Below are 19,601 nucleotides of genomic sequence, written 5' to 3'. Positions count from 1 at the left end.
GGCAGAGAACAGCACCTTCACTATGATATCCAGTATTAAAAACATCAGTATCGGTTCTCTGGTTGCATCCCGTTTAAAAACCGAACTTCACAACAATACTGACGAGCAGTGATGCACATTACTCAAGATCCTGGCGAATTCGTTCAAAGCGCATGTACACAGGGAGAAGAACTAAAGACAGAACTTTTGACACACGAAACACCTTCGTTCACAAACAAACCAGGTCCAAAATGAAATCAAGGAGCCTACTGTAGTACACCCTGCAATGTTGAACAAATCGATCCAACCATATAAAAAATAAATACACTTAAATCATTAATGGCGGGGGGGATCTACCTAACGGGGTTATAATACTGAAAATTCTGCAGCATTGTTTGTTTTTGTTTTCGTCACAGCAGCTCTAGAGAGATTCAAAGTAATCTACACATGAATAACTAGGTTATTGGATTTCTCCAGCCGTTCTCTGTATTGATCCAGCCAGTCTTTGAGCTCTGAGATCCGGTACCCCTCAGGTCCTCGACCACCTTGGTAAACTATCTTTCCCTCCTGCAGTATATAAAGTCTGTCGAAATAAGCTCCGTACGCGGCGTTGGAGGCGTTTTCCATGCTGTCGACGACGACCAGGCAGCCGGGCACCTCCAGGTGCATCAGCTGCGCAGCGTTCAGCCTGTCCTCCAGACACCGGTGTTTGGGGATCTGATAGGGCGCGTCAGTGCTCATCCATCCGTCCGAGGGGTGAGCTTCCTCAATGTACACAACTACAGAGTCCGCTACGTCCGCGTTCTGCTGCACGACTCCCTGGAAAGCCTTGAGACGCGCCATGAACGGCGGTCAGGTGCAGCTGCCAAAGTTGAGTATGAGCGGTCTCTTGTCCTTCGCGTAATCGAGGATCCGGCTGCGCCGCTGATCCTCCAGCTGTATAACTTCGGTGTTGGGCGCTCCGTGTCCGAGGTGCGCTGCTTTGAGAAAGTCCAGTTTATGGCCGTGCCACACTGCTTTGAGGGACTCCAGGCTGAAGAGACGATTGGAGTCTGATATGCAGAGAGGAGGATCGATGGCATCGCCCTCCTGCTCCTTCATGCTGAAGAAGACCCTTTTCCTAATGCAAATAAAGTCAAGCAGCCAAAACATGACGGCTGCCATCAGAAAGCGGGGCAGGAGGACGAGACAGACTATTGCATTTTTAATAGCTTTAATAGTATTCATTATCACTAGAATAACGACCCGGATGGTCCTGCGCTGTGCCACGATCCCGTGGGTTGAAGTTGGGTTACTAGCAACTTCCCTTCTTTTTATAGCACCGGCAGATTTGAATGAATTACACCCCGCCTCCAAACTGGGGCCGAGGCCTCACATGGTGGGGATTACCTTCTGTCAACTCCACAGCTTTGAGTCATAGCCAAAAGCCAAAAGGTGCAGGGGAGGGTGCGCCACAGCAGTTATTTGAAAAGAGTCGGTCATAATTTTTACTATCAGACTGTTTAAGTCCCAGTGCTCATGATGATGTGTGATAATCGTTTGACTTTTCTCGCATATCATGTTTCTTTTATGATAACAGCCTAAAGTTGCTGCTGCTGCATTGACGATGACCCTCTTGCTGCAGCACATCTCAGCCGAAGCTGCCTGGCTATACTTTTAATCTACTCCACTTAAGGGACTGGCCTGTGCAACTTCTAGTCTGCCCGTAACTCATCCAGTCACCGACATGTGAACGATCCACTGTTTGTCCCGATGCCATGTCACATCAGTCCATATGAACCAGTGTTGGCTCACATGAGAGATATCCCTAACAGGGGTTACATCACACTGACACAAGTTAATATATTCATGTTTAAACCCCCCAGAGGTTTTACATTAACACGTGTATCTGTACTATAGTATATAATGATACATCAGAATGGGCTCTGTTACGGAACACCATTAAGGCCGCATGAAAAATTTACACTTTGAGAAAGTGAGAAAAAGAAATCTGGAGAAAAAAAAAAAGTGAGAAAAATGGGACAAGTATAAATTCTGAGTCAAAATTTGACATAAAAGGTCTGAAATCCTTGAAAAAAGGTCAGAGTTTTGAAGAAATGTCAATCCTGAGAAAAGAGTCTGAATTTAGGGGAGAGAAGTTACTCTTTCCAGAAAATGTTGCACCTATGTGGAAAAGTCATATTTCTGAAATTAAAGTGAGAATTTGGAGATACAAAAGATTTTCTTTCTCAGAATTGTGAGTTCTCAGATTTCAAATTAATCTCAGCCCTTGAACAAATTTTTCATGTGGCCATAATCCTCCTCCTCAGGTGTCTACTGTGTTAGATAAAGTAACATAAAAGTCCTTCAAAACACAAGCGCGCGTGCACACACACACACACACACACACACACACACACACACACACACACACACACACACACACACACACACACACACACACACACTAGGCTTCCTGTCTGTTGGGAGAAGGGGATACCAGTACTCTGTAGCACCATGGCTCATATGGCACAAAAACTGCTCAGGATATGAGTCAGAATGAGTAACTTTTGGGGTCAAAAGAAACAAAACATCGTCTTCTACTGTGGTCAGAAATCTCCCAGATTTATAGTTTTCTGTAAAGGGGGAAGGATCATTTTAAATATGTCCCGGTTGATGTCTGAAGGCTCATAAAACTTTAAATAATTTTGAAAACATTTTCTGAGGTGTTTGAAGAGTTGCTGTCTTTAAACATCGTTTCTCTCAAAATACTTTCCTGTAAACTAATCAGAGAGCTCAAAAACAAAAAAGGTGTACCTGCAGCCCCAAGCCTTTTTCCTGCTGCTACTTTAGGTTTAAATTTCACTTTGACCAGCAGCAGCAGTCACTATATTTTACACTAATGGCTGGACTTAATGAGATTTCCATGAAACTCAGCAGTATACTATTCCACACGATAGTATGGGGTTTAGGAGCATGACATCTTTAAACGTCACACCACACTCAGAAAAACAATTAATAACAAGCAGTTTTGCCACACCTCTCTTACGGTAAACTCATATTTCTTGCACTGGCAGTCATTATAACTTGACTTTTGACAGTAACAGCCATCTACCATGTACCATGTATGAATTGTATTTATTGTGGCTCAGTCCCACTTTAAGTCCTCATGTTCTCAATATTATTTCTTCAAGGTTTCCTGAGACCAGTTGGGTCTGCATGTACAGTGCATTCAGAAAGTATTAAGACCCCTTCAGTTTTTTCACATTTTGTTATGTTGCAGCTGGGGTTGACCTGAAGGCCTCGAAGTTTCAAAGGTTTGACTTATGCCACTGTAACCGAAGACAAAATCATTATTCAAAGGCTGCATTTTAAAAAAAATTATTATTATCTATACATTACTACAAAAATACCAAATAACCCACATGAAGTAAGAAACAGTAACCCAACATTATTCATTATGCGTAAACATTAATTATTATTGGTATTATTATTGGTATACATTATTAATATATATTAGTCACGGACAAGGACATGTTATTTTATTGATAATTTTGTTTGTCACAAATCTCATCTAATGTTACCAGCACTGACACTGGGACAGTGACACGTGACCACATAACAGGCTTACAAATTACAACATGCCAGCAAGATGTGCGGGAAAAAAAAAAAAAAAAAAATCAAGCACCGGGAATAACTTCGGAATTTGAAAGGAAACTGGCATACCACAAAAGTACAAGTTTGGCAAATCAGCTGAAAACTGTAGCTTAGACAACACTGATGTTAGTGCAAACTGCATGCTAACAAAGTATTGTATAACGCTGAAGTCCAATTTTTGTCTTTGTTTCTCTCTGCTCCCACTCCCACCCCTCTGGGTTGAAACTTCGAACATTCCCTGGTAATTCTCACTGAAGCTTCAAAGCCCCAAAAATGGTAATCGGGACTGACCTAGTTGTGGCCTTATGCAAAAATCATTTAAATACATTTTTTTTCTCATCAATCTACACTCCATACCCCATAATGACTTTAAAAAAATGGAATTTCAGAAAGTTTTGCAAATTTATTAAAAATGAAAAACAGTCTTCTGTTCAGCGTCTGTCTCTGTGCTCCAAAGGCATTTAACATCTGGCCACACATATTAGCCATTACTGGCTAAATGCCATTCACTGCTCTGGTGTGCTTATTCAGCAAAGCATTCCAGGTCTAGTGAGCATACAGTATATTGGTTAAGACCTAATCTCCTGTTACAGTAAATCCATGTCATATTTGACTGCCGGGTGGCCATAAATCAGACAAGAAGGGCAGATGTCATTTGACTGCAGCCCAACTTCGCTGTGATGACTCCGAAAACGGACGACAGGGTGTCAAACAGTAAGTTTATATCTCCGTCAAAGGTTTGTCTTGGTTCATCAGTCTTCAAATGAATTTACAAGATGAACCCAAAACGCTGAACTACATATTTTCTCACGATACCTTATGTACTAGTGATAATACAATCTAAAACTAATTTACAAAGATTATGGTTATACTTTTAGGCTCTATTTTCAGATTTTAAAAAAATATATTTGTTATTTAATTTTTATTTTTTATTGTATTGCTCTTACCTTTGTCTTTGTTTCTGTGTTTTCCTTTGGGATTAATAAAGTACTCTATCTACCTATCAGCAAGTGTGTTTCCATCCACCTGTTTGCACAGGCGCCCATTTTCAATTTGCGCATTTAAAAAAAGGGCAAAATTCAATTTCGCAAAAAAGTTGTCATGCTTGCCGGAGATGGAAAAGTTAGTGTATTGATAAAAGCAAAATGTGACAAGGTGCAATGGAAAAAGGCTGAGCACATGAAGCATGTGACTTAAACGTCCACTAAAGCTAGCAAAAATTGGTGACGTTCTTCAAATTAATACATGAAACAAACAAAAATGTTCTGTTTTCCAGCGTTTGCCCAGCGCTCTTTTAATTATGTCATTTTGTTGTGTCATCTTCTTCTTCAATGGTTTAATGGTACCTGGCTGGAGAATTAGTGTCACCAGCTGTTTATCTTGATGAACTAACTCCTAATGTTTGCATAAATGTAATGGATTCATTTGCATTTTCTTTTGCCAATTTTCTGGAAATTCGGTTAAAATTTGACATTTGGATGAAAATGTGACTTATCTTACTGTAGCAGGATTCCTTTTTTTGCCATTAGTTTCATTACCAAGTATTGCTGAAACAATTAGTTTGTTAAAGGTGCTGTATGTAAGTATTTGCTATCGCTACACAGCAAAAGCTGTTTACTTACCAGTGTAGAAGAAACGTTCAGCATCAAACTTGATTCCCTTACTCACTAAGAGCTGTCTCCAGTGGCTGAAAGCAACGCCAATTTTAACTCTTGTTTTGCTTCTATTTCTATCACTTCTTTTCTTCTACTGAAGTTAGCATGCTAGCCAGCTAGCCCCGGCCCGTCCTGTCTCGTTATACCACCTTGCGACGGTGAGTCACTGTAGCGTCCAGCCTGCTGTCATTTCAGGATGAAGAAGTAGCGCAGGCCAGAGGACGTATTGTAACCTCTTGTCGTGTAAACACAACGATGGCTGAAGCTCTTGGCAAGTGATCATTCTCACCACCCCCACCCGCTCCCAGCGGGAAGCAATGTTCGGCGGCAGAGAAAACTTTGATATGTGGCACCTTTAATCAATTAGTCAACTGACAAACAGACAGACGACTATTTGACAACAGTCTCGAAACAGCAAATCGAAGTAATTTACCAAGCTAAAATGCCAAACCTTCATTTATTTTAGCATCTCAAATGTGAGAAAATGCTGTATATTACTGTTTTATATCATTGTCATTTGAAAAATGGTTTTTGACTGTAAGTCGAACAAAACGAGCATTTTCAAGATGTCAGCTAGGGTTCTGGGAATTTGTTATGGACATTTTTCAATGTTTTCTGACATTGTATAGACTGATCATTTAACTGACTATTCCCCATTAATATTATATTTACCAGCAAATCAAACATTGTTCCGCTTGTTCAAATGTGTTTTTAAAATGTGTGTACACAGCAGTCTCTGGCCAGACATAACATGAACATAATGTTTGACTTTACGCAAGATAAACTAGGTTATTTGCTAATAATGTGTCAGGTATGCTTCATTGTTACTATTTCTGCATGTGATGACAAACTGCTTTTTTATGATGGCAGCTTATTTAGACTGGGAAGAAGAACGATGACTGTTGGAGTTGTAATCAGTGCAACGGCTGACTCATCATTCCTCATTCTGCTATTTTTTTTTATGGTAGATATCTTAACGTATATGTCATCTTTTTGTCCTGCAGTTTTTTGACTGAGACAGTTTTTCCGTCTTCCATCCTTACCCCTCCTTTTTTGCCCACAGTGAAACTGTGTTAACACTCTATTATCTAAACCCTCTTTACTTTCTCACAGCAAGAAAACAGAAGTGTTTTGATGGAAAAAAGGCTCACCTGCTGTGCCTAAATTTGCTTTGAGGAATTACTCTTTTGTTGTTGTGGCTGAAAAACCAGAGCTGTATTCTGACCTGCTTACTTTTACCTCCTATAAACTTTGCTGGATTCTTGGCAGCAGTTCCAGGTTCATCTGAGGACAATGCAGATCTGAGAAAACAGCCCTTTTTCTGCTGCTTACTTATTGAGATGGCGGGGTTCCAGAAACCACAACTGATGGAATATCATAAAGACTAACCCACAAAACAGATTTATGATAAGTTTTGATGCTGGCTCCTTCTCTTTCAAGTCACTGATATCTCTCTCCTTGCGGTGAACAGAATAGAGGATAAAAATCTACCTCTTCTCCATCCTCCGCTTCACCTTCCTCGACCCCATCTAAATCAAAGAACACTAGTGTTCACGCTCAACTTGAATGAACTGCCGTTGCCTGCCCTGTGGGCTGTTTGTATCTCAGCAACTGGTGAGCCAGTAAGGGGTGGAGTAACATGTTATAACAATCTGTTTCATCTTCTGAGTCACATCGCTCAAGAGACAATTCAAAGTAGCATCTTAATTTGGATATTTCTTTCACTGAAAGTCTAACAAGCACAACGGATTTAGAGCTGCATGACAAGCAGCAGTATGTGACGCTGTTAAACTAACGCAATCACTATTTCTATACAATCCTAGCGAGGTATTTGTTGAGAGAGTATTTTGAAAGAGAGTAAAAGGATTTTGAAATTTTTTAAAATGTTGCCAAATATCCATGTCTGAGAGAATTAGAAAAGCAGTATTTATCTTCTCCATCTCTATCAAGGAGTTACTGATACTGACAGGCTATATGGTCAGTGACTTTGATGTTATTATGATGTCTGTACTGTAGCTGCAGGGTTCACGATAGTGTTTCAAAAATAAACCCTGGAGGAGATAAGATGGTCAGGCATTAGTTTAACTTTCCGTCTTTCAGCAAAACGACAACTGTCGGAGCCAAATCTCAAGAAAACACTGATACCCGAGCTATTGTAGGTATGACAGAGGTTAGCATTTCATCTTGTAATCAATTTGATTGGGTAACAATAACTTGTCAAGTAAATGGTCACAAAGGATGTTGGAAATACATAAATATTTGCAGATTTAAAATGTAAAATAGAAAAAGACAGCTATAAAAAGAAACTGCAAGGCTGTGTCCAATCAAACTTGAGGTGTGACTTGTTTACAGACTGTGCCTAGTCAAGCGAAAGTCGTAAGATTGCACTAATAGATGCAAATTTGCTCTACGTGGTGTCAATTGAAGCTAATACATGTATGTGATTTGAATCTATTTTGCAACTTTGTGCTTTTCTCTGGGCTTTATAAATCTATTTCATAAACATAGAGACACCAGAGACACTGGAGGGAAATAACAGACAGAACTGGAGACAGTTCTGAGATCAGTCAGTCTGAGCGGAACACAAACAGACACACAGTCGGTGCATACATTGCTAGTTAGCAACAGCTGAGGTCTGCACAGCCGGTAAATTGGCTGTTTGGGGTGAATAAACCCACACTGCACAAAGAATCCAGCAGCCAAATTTGTTTGAATAACACAAAATGAAAATCAGCTTTCTGTTCCCTCTGAACACACCACATCACATACCGCCCGTTGGTGGCACGTGTCAGAACTGTAGGAACTATTACTATCCTCGCCTTGAGGTGGCGCACATCTGCATGTCTACATCTTCAAGCTCTAAATTTCTGCTCCTGTTACTTTTTGACATGTCACAAAAGGGAAACGCACAGTTGTAAATAATTAATTAATGATTGTTGAATTCCATTTAGCTGTCTCCGTTTCGGGGTCCTGGTATTGTACATGCCGGGTCGCTGTCACACTTTCATGACTTACTGGGACATTTTAACAGAACAAACCCATTGTTAATGTTATCAGTAACACCTGTGCTTTCCCTCCTACAAAAAGTCAAAAACATCTGCTGTGAGAAGGTCCATAGGTAGCACAGGTTTGACAGTAGCTACAGGTCTGAAACCACTGGTGCTGCAGCTACAGTTAGATGATTTTAACATGGCCTAGTTTCTCTTGGTTTGCATCAGTGTCCTTATTTATTTGTGATCCCTTTACTTTATAACATTGCTGCATCAAGGCTGAAATGAGGCTCTAATTATCATGTTTTTACATCTTCTCAACAATATGGGAAACTCAAAGTATGATAATTCTGTTTTTTGAACTTTGCATTTCTTGTTCATCTCTTCAGATTCATGTCTGGGTAGACATGGTATCAAAAGCAACGAGCATAAATGAATGATTATCTTGTTTAATTTCTCTTGAGAAAAAAAAATCTTTATGACTGCTTTGGATTGACCTACATGTCTTTGACTACAAATCACTTTTGATCAGTAGCACAGTTTTCTTTTATTATTCATTGACTTTGCAAATGTTTGCAAAAATATTCACAAAAACTTTATAAAAACCATGTCCGTGTCTCAGAGATATGCGGTCTGTAGTTTCAGGGGTTCCTGGCAAGTCTTCACACAACTTAGCGTCTCCAGTTGTCTCTGTCCTTATTTGCACTCCCAGAGTAATGATGATGGCCAGCATGTCGGAGGATGTCCTCATGTGGCTTCTTTCACTGCTGCCTGTTTGAGCTTATTAGTCAGTGCCCGTCTGTACAGTCATTGATGCCAGTCCTCAGGACAGATGGTGGCAAGACAGGGTGAGTGAGAAAACCTCTGACGCACACACACACACACACACACACACACACACACACACACACACACACACACACACACACACACATACATACATTCCCTCTTTCTCATTCTCTCTCTGTCGCTAGTCCTCTGAAGTGTCCACAGATGCTGTGAACAATTTTCTTTACTGATCTATTGTTAGTTTTGTCAATTTGTGAGCTGTAATTTTGATACTGAAATTATAGTAGCTGGTGTCTTTAATAGTCAATTTTGTCTGCTTTACAGGACATAATTAAATTTCACCGTAGATACTGTGTAAAGCCTTAACTATTTGTAGGATATTCTGCTGCACTGCAAAGGGATTTATATATAAATCTTTTTGCGCCCTAAGCAACAGTCAAGCCTGGTTTGTTTGCCGGTAATGTATACCAGCTAAATGTAAGTTGTGTTTTTCTTCATTAAACAATTCAGATTTTTTGGGGTTTCTTGTGTGTACATGTTTGAGGAGTAGAAAAGGTTAATGTGAGGTTTGTGTGTTGACCAAAAACCAAATCCCTAGGAGGAGAATCAAAGCACTGCTGTCCTCATAAGGTCATTGTGCACTCAACAGTGTTTAATAGGATGTGTTTTCTGCCCTGAGTTATCTCTGCGGGATACCACTAAAGCAGTGGGACAAACATCAACTGGCAGCATTTGTGATGCTGGACAGGAAGGTGAAGCAAAACATTGATGGCTGAGATCTCCAGGCGAGACGGGGACACAGTAGGTTAACAAACTAAAGACAACAAAAACTAAGATGCTCTGTAAAACGTGATTAGCTTGTGTAGGTTTTTCTATTATCAGTGGTTTGAAGACTATGCCAATGTCTGGATTATTACTTGAAATGATGTCAGTGGTATATTGCAAACTGTTTTTTTTTCTAGTCAGATATTTTCTAATCTGTAAATGATTGCTCAATCAGTACAAAGTATGTAGAAGATTTTTTTCAAGTTGACACCAACCAGCTGCATACTTAATAAGTGCTAAAAAGTTTTGCAACACACAGCTCTGTCATGTTCATATGTTAATGCATTACTATAGAGTATGTAATTCTATTTTACATAGCATTATCCCATATTATGATAGTTCAGCTCAGCAATCCTCAGATTTTTTTTCTTGTTTTTGTTGTACTTGCTAACACTTAAATATCTATAACTTAAACTCAGGATGTCCCTCTTGTTAGATATTTCTTTTTTATTTTATTTTACTGTTGATTGCACATTTTAATCTTGAACTGATTGCACCCTTTGAGATGCTATAGTAGCGTGTGAGCTGTATAGACTTGCTGGGTTATTTCTATGATATAAAACCATCAGATTCTTCCTAGATTTCAAAACTTTTTAATTGTCACTGTAAATCAATTATTTTTTTTGACTTAAATTAAGCAGAATGCGAGAAATGTTAATATTCTGAGTTTATATGGCACATGATTTTGGCTAAAAACAACAAATTCCACATAAATGATGACTAACTTTATGTTATTGAGAATCTGAATATGAAAGACGTCAGTAAGCCTGTTTGTGTTGAACAAAGCTGAAACCTTAACAGAGGTTAAACCATTGCTGTGCATATGTAACCAGACTTCTCTAGATCTGTTCAATGACATGTCTGGTTATGTGAGACGGGCATGGTTCACTACTTCAATCAGAGGCATGACCACATGACTGAAAAGCATGATGTTGTGTGTTCCTTATTTATCTTAGTAGTTTAAAATTTAAATACCCAGAGAGAAAAAAGGTAGAAACATATATTTTCTGCACAATAGTGTGGAATTTTTCTTGTCATACATTCCTAAGAGTTTGATTTGTGTCATGCATTACGTATCTGTCTTTTTTTTAGGGCTATAAAATAAAGCCGGGAATTACAAGGATTTTCAAGTTACAGACTTTTTCTGCACATTACTTCATTTACCGTCATCTGCAGTTCCCAGGTGATGCCTTTCATTTTCCCCATCATCCTTCCCATTCGTCTTGTTTTCCTTATTTCCTCTCTCTCTCACCAATCTGCAACTACACACCTCCTCCCTCCCCCGTAACTCTCCTCATGATTATTGCCTTGGCTTTGTAGGAACCCCTGGTGAATCCTGGCATCACACTCTCGTTTCAAAGGAATGAAAATGCAGCACTGGTCTGTGCCATCAGTTTGCTCTGCTCCCCCTTTCATCTGCCTGGACATATTAAGACAAGAAATGCGAAGTACTGCAGCAGCTCCCACATGAATCAGTCTAAGCCCCCCAGTGGGAACATCTTCATTGTCATTTCAGGTCCCGTTTCAGGCAAGAGATAGAGAGAGCGAGGGAGAGCGAGATTAAGTTAGAGTGAGTATGAGAGGCAAGAGTGACAGAGACACAACTTCAAGAGAGACTGAAAGAGAGAGAGAGGACATGTGGCACATTTTTTGAGGACACTGAATTTGTTGCTTTGTTGTCCTTGTTTGCCAAGGACACTGTGCGCCATAATCAGGTGTCTGTGATCCACTGACCACTCTAGTAAAGGAGGGACATCCAAGCACAAGATACAACAATAATAATACTACAGAGAGTGGGAATAAAGATGTATTACAACTCTGTCTCTTGGAAATTAACATTAATATAGTACTTATTTGTTTTCCCAATTACGCTGTGAAGACAAATGCAATCGCTGCCTGGATTACATTCACAGAAAAAGTTCTTTCAAGTTTACAAAGTGCTACATTTATGTACCAAACAGAAGTTGTACCAAGGAGGTTGATGGATGGTGAGTATACAAAGTGCAGGACTTTGAGACTGAACTCCAGGGTTCACATCCACATCCACAGTCCTGTCTGTCTAGTTTTAGGCAACACATGCACTGTGGTTCATTCCCTAACCTAAAACAGACAAGAGCTGTGAGTTTAAGACCCTGAGCGGCCGTGGAGCACTAAACACAACCATAGAAAAGTTTAATAATGTTATCAGTGAACATTTTAGTGATGCTTTTATGGATTTAGGTGACATTACATTTCTATCAAAATGTATTTCCTCTTGCAAAGTTAAATGTAATTTCTATGAGACAGGGCTGTGTATTACGATGCATAGCTGGAAAACAGACATTTGAGGGAATAACTATCCATCACTGGCAGAGGAAGTATTTTACCATGTCTTCTAGGTTGTCAGTTAGCCAACAATAAAGATCATATCAAAGGCTATAAAATACGGTGCGCACCATTTAACTAACTGCAAACACATAACCCATTTAAAGACTACAACACAACAACTTCTATAAAACTACTGGGTTATTAAGCCCGAACCCTCTCATGTGTAAGAGCATGGGACCCTCAACAAGTTAATAAGCTAAGTTTAGGTAGCTCTCTACATGGTAGACATCCAGAATGAATGGGACCATGATTCATCCAAAATTAAAAAAAAATTAGAACAATATGGTTTAAGACCCTGAGCAGCCGTGGAACACATTTTGTTTGTAGAGTAAATTGCCAATAAGGCAATGGGAGAAGTGTTTTGGATAGGGACTTTGGAGCAATAAAAGTGAGTTAAGAGAACCCATGTTTGGCTGAGGCTTTGAAAGGAGAGATAACTGGGAAAGAAATAAGCAAAGAGTCTACAAAAAGATGCTTGTATGGGCAAGAGGGACAGACGCCAATGGTGCTCTCTAAACCCAGAGAAAATTAGCACGGGGCTCTCAAGAAAAAAAGTATCAGCGGACACAGTCAAGTAGGGCTATGCCTAGTGTTGAATTACTGTACACACAGAGGAGAGTCAACGAAAAGCTAGAAATACAAAAGCACATTATGGACACCAGAGTGCCTTCATGGTGGATTTTGATGACAGATGCAGAGTGATGGTGCATGTAATGCAAATAGTCCCCAATGCCTGCAACGGGCATGAGTTGTAACACAACATGCTTTAAAATGAATTTGACAAAAAAAAATATTATTTGGAGCATTTTCATATCTACCCCAATTTATGGTAAAAGTTTCTTCAAGTTTAGGCATCTAAAAACAACTTAATTTCATTGAATTTTAGTGAAAGATGACCACATGGCTTAAAGAGAAAAATTTTTTAAAGGAGGTAGGAGACGAACGGCGGTACCAGTGAGTCTCAAGTCAGAGGCTTGGAGATTTTGTGGTACAATAACATTATGCTACGTGTGCTTTTGCTTCTGATAGAAGAACAGTCATTATTCACACACCTGCAAGAAGTTACTTGTCAGGAAAAGATAAGCGTAGGTTATACTAAAATGGATTTCTTAACAGTGAAGACGACATGAAGCACATTGAAGAAAGGCGCCGTTATCTTCTCCTTTTCAGCAAAACAAATGTGCAATACCCTCTGCTTGCTGTGACTCCCAACACACTAACATAAGTACACTGATTGCACTGACAGCCCAGACAGTTCATTGACTAAACGACCCACAGTATTTTATGAGCTGTAAGACAACATAGTATGTAGTATCCCTTCGATAAGACTTCCCTCCACAGTATGTCTTGCAGAAGAGAGAGAGAAAAAAACTTCTCCAAACATGAGTTTCAGTCTGGCAAAAGCTGTTCTTAATGTCCTCTGCCTCCTACACAGTACAGAGAAACTTTTTGTTCAAATCATCACATTCTGAAAGTCTGGTTACATAAGGAGTCAACACAAGTCCACTCTCAATTTGTAATTCCATATTTAATGTGTTTGTGGGGGAGGTGAGAGGTTTTTTAAGGAGTAAACACCTACCTACGTACCAGCCAATGTGTTAGAGCTGTCTGGAAGGGGAAAAAAAGAGACCCATAAGGAGACATGCAAACTGAGAAGTTTGAGCTGTAGACTACTGAACAATCGTGGCTTAATAAATTAAACGAGTAATGGAAAATCAAACACAGGTTTTACAAAACTCATTGAGCCCTAAAATAAAGATTTTTGTTTTTTGGGGCAAGAAAGTTTAACGTTTCAACTCCAACAATTCCTAATCCCTAAATATTGCATAGTTTTGTGGTAATACTAACTGTTAATGGCCACTATGTACTTGCTTGATTTTGATCAAAACTTGATTGAGTGAGTTTTGTCATATTCATAGGTACAACAATTTGAATTTGCTTATATTAACACTGAAGAGGTGGTGTGTAGGCAGCTGTTATATATATTGGGTCAGAAAGTTGTTAGTTTTAGTGGTGGGAAGAGTATTAAGTTTCTTTGAGTTTGATTACACATTTCATACACATGCATATTGTGTATTTCTACAGTGAACTGGGTCTTGTTATTGTGCGTCAGTGTTCTGATCACGTATCACATTTCAACATCTGAAAAAAAAAATGGCAATTGTACCTGTTATTTTGCCCCAAGCCCATTGACTATTTATGTTAAAGAAGGAAAATACCTGTAAATCAAAACAAACACACTTTATATACTGAATCAGGTTTTAAAAAACAAGAAAAAACAGAGTAATCCATATGAGGTCATTATCATAAACAATACCTTGACATGTCGAATTAAACCACAGATAAGAAAGAAAATGAAACTTGGCTTGACCACATTAACACCTGGTATTAAAAGTAGTATTTGAATCTGAATATAAAGTGTGATCAGAATGTGATCAGGCCTGCCAGACCTCCAGAGGTAGTCTGGCTCACATTGATCAGATCTCAGCCAGTGTTTGCCAGGTGCAATTTAAGGCAATCCATTCAATGTGTTTCTCACATTTGTAAAAAAAAAAAAAAAAAAAAAAAAAAAAGAAGTAAGGAGATAGGTCATAACTCATTTTGAAGCTTTTTAAAAAAAAATCCCCTAAGATCTTAAATTTCTTATCCATAGTGAAGGACTTCCAGCTGCAAACGTTGTTGCAACAAATTACTTTTCATCTTTTCTGCTGCCTGCTGCAACAGTTATAAAAACTGAACCTTTCCGCTTCTCATGGAAAGCAAATATAAGCTATACAATATATAATGTCCAATGACCTCCTGGGTTTCCGAGGTAGCCAGATGCGAGCCTGCTCTGGCCATTAGGGCCGCAGTATTTCACTAAGTTCGGAGGTTGCAGTATATTATAGCTGGTCATTTATTAAAAGTCTGAAAGAAGTCTAGCAACACACATGCTGCAACTATGCCATGCTCACATTATATTTTTTAAAATGCAATAAGGAGCAGGCAAGTCCGAAAAAATTTTCATGTCAGCCTCCTACTTATAATTCCGACACAGAATAATAATTATTCATAAGTGTTCAAAATCTAAATTTCCTGCTCACTACAGATTAAACTATTGAGTACCAATGATTTAGGGAGTGGCGGATGAGTGAAAAAGGAAGGGATTTTGGACACAGCCCAGATTTGTTTTTATTGGTAGTGCAATTTCTCCTCTTATTCTTTGCATGTGTGGGCACAAAAAAATGTACAACGGGGGCAGACAACAGAAAAAGCATTTCACCTCAAGGGCTGCTTACAACATAACTTTTCACTTACACTGCGAATTCAAAATAGCTGATTATTAAATCTTTGCTATTGGTTAACATGGCACTTGTCCTTATGGACAGCAGCAATGAGTTGTAGTATTACAGAGATACTTACTGTACGTAGCCGGCAACTGTCCTATAATCACTACGGATGCACGCGATTAGTCAACTAAACAATGAAATGTTTTTAACCTCACTAGTCAGCACTAGAAATACTAGTCGGTTAATCTAATTATTAATACTTTATTAACGTACAACGCCAGTTAACTGTTGTGTCTAATGTGTTGCGCAGCCGTCCGCCACTAACTGGGACTGCAGCCCCGGCAGACGGCAGCCCCTGCCACGGATGTTGTGAACCAGCAAGGTGTCCTGTCCCAAAGCGGGACAGATGACATCTCGTGAAACCACCAGGGTTTGGCAGTAGTATGATTTAGAAAATTAAAATAAGATTATATGTGGGCTGTGTCAGAATAAACTGGCATATAACCACTCAAATGGAGCAATGAATACCACACTCAGCTCAGGCATGTGGAGGTTAACCTCCAAAGGAAAGAAAGCTGTTGGTGCTAGGACCACCACATTAGTCACACTCGGTAAACCAATATGACATCAGTTACCTGCAGATGCTGTGATCCCACTCGGTCTGAAAACGTAATGCAGCTCATCACAGCAATTTTGAATGTTTTCTGAGTGTTTTCTTATTTTTAGACTAGTTGACTAGTCTAAATTTAAATTTCTGTTTAATCGACAGGGAAATTAGTCGTTTAGGAACATCCCTAATAATCACGTTGGAAAAATCTAAACTCTCCAAACAACATACACTAAACATAAATTCTGGTCTTTCTCCATGGTATAAAGATGTGAATAAGATATTTTAATAACTTGCCATTTAGATTATTGTATTCTATATACAATAAGAATACTAAAATATTCTTATTTTTGTTGATAGATGCAGAATCTCTCTGATCAAACTCTCCTTTGCCCTCTTTTGTCATATGTAAAGAACATCTCAACCAGTTTGTTCCTCAAGAATTACACAGCGAATGCTGCAAATCACTGATGGGAGGCATCAACTTCATGTGGTGTAATGTGTGACTATGGCCTTTTGCACTCGAGGGGGTTGAACAGATTGTTTTGATTTTGCTGGTGGCTTATGGAGCTGGGGGCTTTCGGGGATCATCGGTATCATCATCCGTGTTTTGGACTTTAATTCAAGGGTAGTGTGAAGATGGCTGTGGCCATGCAAACACAAGTCACTAGGATTTAACGCTATGACGCAATGCAGTATTTTTGGTTTTCCTGCTCCTTCCGAAGCACTGGTTGCCACGGAAATAAAGCCCCTTTTTTACATCCATGTCATCGGTGCACTTTTCATTAGGAGTGAGATGACTGGATATCTTTGACTACTGTTTATACAACATGGGTGTGCGTCAGTGTGTGTGCATCTGCATGCATGTACGTCTCTTGACTGTATCCATATGCTCTCTCTCTGCAGCTCTGTCTCTATTTCCTCTGCTTTGAAATTTAAATGACATTCCTCTCACATATTTAGACCTGATAGGAGTCCAACTTGACACAGTCGCATCTCAGATCTTACTTGTTGACATGCTGTGAGCAGGCGGGAGGCAATGGAGCAAAGCAAGCTAATGCTGAGCAGAGAGAGACAGGGGAATAGAGAGAGAGAGAGAGAGAGAGGGAGAGAGAGAGACTACACAACGGCAGGACTCAGCTGTGTATTTGCCGTTTTCATCCACCCAAAGTTCAGATGAGGACAGACTCGTACACTCGCTGCCTTGAGATTAGCCAGTTTTTTGGAAGGCAGCGGACAGACGGATAAGGGTGAATTTCAACCATACAAAATGCATTCTCGTCCTTAATATGAAACAAAATTAGCTATTTTTACGCAGTGACACACAAGCCAAAAATTCAATATTGATCTTCTCTGGCTACTCCATCCTGTAATCTATTTAACTTTTACCGTGAATATGTAGGCACCATAGGGGGACCTTTAGAGCTCATCAAGGATCAGGAAAGGACCACATATAGAGTTACACATCACAGCTGAACAAAAGGCTAAAGAGGGAGAAAACGTTTGTCTGAGACAGAGATGCTTCTCCGTGGTAATTCTGTTGACACATAAATGGCTAAAAGGGTATAGGCCTGGGGAAGGATAGCCTGAACATAATGAGAAGCATGTAAGTGAGCATAATGAGAAGCAGAACGTATGTCGAGGGTTCCTACGTGCTCTGCATGTGTGAGGGCGAGCATATTTGTTAACTTGCTTATGTTAGACCTTGCTCTGTTCCTACAGATTAATATCTTTGCTCATATTTGCTCATCAGGTGTTAAACTGCACTAAATATTCTGAATAGTGTCCTGGCAAATGTTGAAACTGGATACAGAAAATTAAGAGAAAATTAACAGAAAATTGCCGTTCTGCGTTCCAGCCAATGTTCTCTGTCATGTCTCTTTCATTTACTGTGAGCAATTCCCTGAGGTTTCCATAAACTATGCAGTGAGGCCCTCTTTCTATAGCCTACAGTATAGGCCCCTCCGAGAATCGGGAGTGGGATGTGAGCGGTGGTGATGGGGGTTGGGGGGTGTTGTTAACCTAAAACAGCTTTCCCTTGCCAAAAAAAGAACTTTTGAATGTCAGCCCAGCAGCTTGCCCTTGAAAATAACCAGCAAAGAGCTTGAGTGAATGAGAAACCACGGTTGATTTCCGCATTAGCCTTTCACACAAAAATGTTCAAGTTTTCATTTGTGAGGTGAGTTTAGCAGCTGCAGCCAAATGTATGCTGCGGCAAAATTACTTGTGTGAATGTGTTTTTAAAGCTTTCTAGTAGGAGTTAGATGCTGTCAAATGAGAGGAAGGACAAATAAAGAACTATGCAAATCCATTTGCAACAGCCAGTGTGAAAAAGAATACACTGACCTACTTGACAGAAAAATTTACAGAGACATTAGCAATCATTTGGTACTAAAAAGCTCAATGTGCATCTTTCTTTGATATTCAGAGTTCACTTTTTTGACACAGGTCTCTTTCATCTGCTTTGTGAATTACAGTAAATTTCACATAAAGGACTCACTCGTGACTAATTTTTTATTGTCTAGAGGAAATTAGAGATTTGCAAGAAGACAGTGAGGTTTTTCTGAAAAGGGGGGTGCTTCTGTGATTTGATGTTGCATCAGCTATGTCTCAGCTTACGTTGTAGAAGAAGTGATGCATTTCCAGTAGAGGCTTGGGACTAGTCAAGATGATTACTGGAAGAATCATAGAATGGCTCACCACTTAAGACGGTGACTCACTAAAGTTCAGCTGACGTAAAACTGATTCTGGTATATGCACTAGTTTTTTCTCAGCCAAGTTTACTCTGAATATATGCGTTGCAGTTCAGTCTAACCTATTTATTTCCTTTGCCATGGAGTTACTAAAATTCCATTAATTTTTCTTAAATTCCATGGTGTGCAACCATCTACCAACTGATTCAACTCATACCCTTCAAAGGTATATTCAAAAATATAACCTTATTGGAATAAAATATTTAAGCCTTTTTCTGGCCAAAATTAATTTGAGATATTATAAATATCTAAATGTTTTAAATGAACATTCACTGCTACACAGACATTCATTTAAGTGTGTTAACTTTGTTTGTATTAAATCAGTGATGACAACAATCGAGATATGTCCCATAAAAATTAATACCACGTCTCATCCAAGTTTGACAAGATCTGGTATGTCAGACCAGACAATAGTAAGCAGGGAGTATTAAAAAAAAAAAAAGCCTTTAATTTTGTTTCATTTACATACAATTTTTCAGGTACAGATTTTTCACTCATAATACTTTGATTCAGTTTTACATTTAATCACTGTCTTTAATTTGCTGGAGGATTAGAAGAGTTTATCTTTGTATAGTCAATGCAAAAACATTAAATCTCAATATTATTTTTGTCATAACCTCTGCCTCATTCAAAAATAAATAAAATCAATATTCTGTTTTTCTTGTTGAAAATTTCTCAAGCAATGATGATATGCTAAGCACTAATGTGGCTCATTTAACATTAACTACTTT

The 19,601-nt window shown here is 39.1% G+C and overlaps 1 protein-coding gene across 1 annotated transcript; it reads right to left on the bottom strand.

Annotated features, from left to right (window-relative positions):
- On the bottom strand, positions 1-1,238 carry dio3a (iodothyronine deiodinase 3a). The gene has a single exon (XM_040137698.1). The coding sequence runs from the start codon at positions 1,204-1,206 to the stop codon at positions 421-423; it is 786 nt and encodes a 261-aa protein (XP_039993632.1). The 5' UTR covers positions 1,207-1,238; the 3' UTR covers positions 1-420.
- Positions 1,239-19,601: the final 18,363 nt, after the last annotated feature.

The sequence above is a fragment of the Xiphias gladius genome, chromosome 10, assembly GCF_016859285.1.
Source record: "Xiphias gladius isolate SHS-SW01 ecotype Sanya breed wild chromosome 10, ASM1685928v1, whole genome shotgun sequence".
Taxonomy (NCBI): domain Eukaryota; kingdom Metazoa; phylum Chordata; class Actinopteri; order Istiophoriformes; family Xiphiidae; genus Xiphias; species Xiphias gladius.
This window is presented reverse-complemented; position numbering and strand designations above follow the sequence as displayed.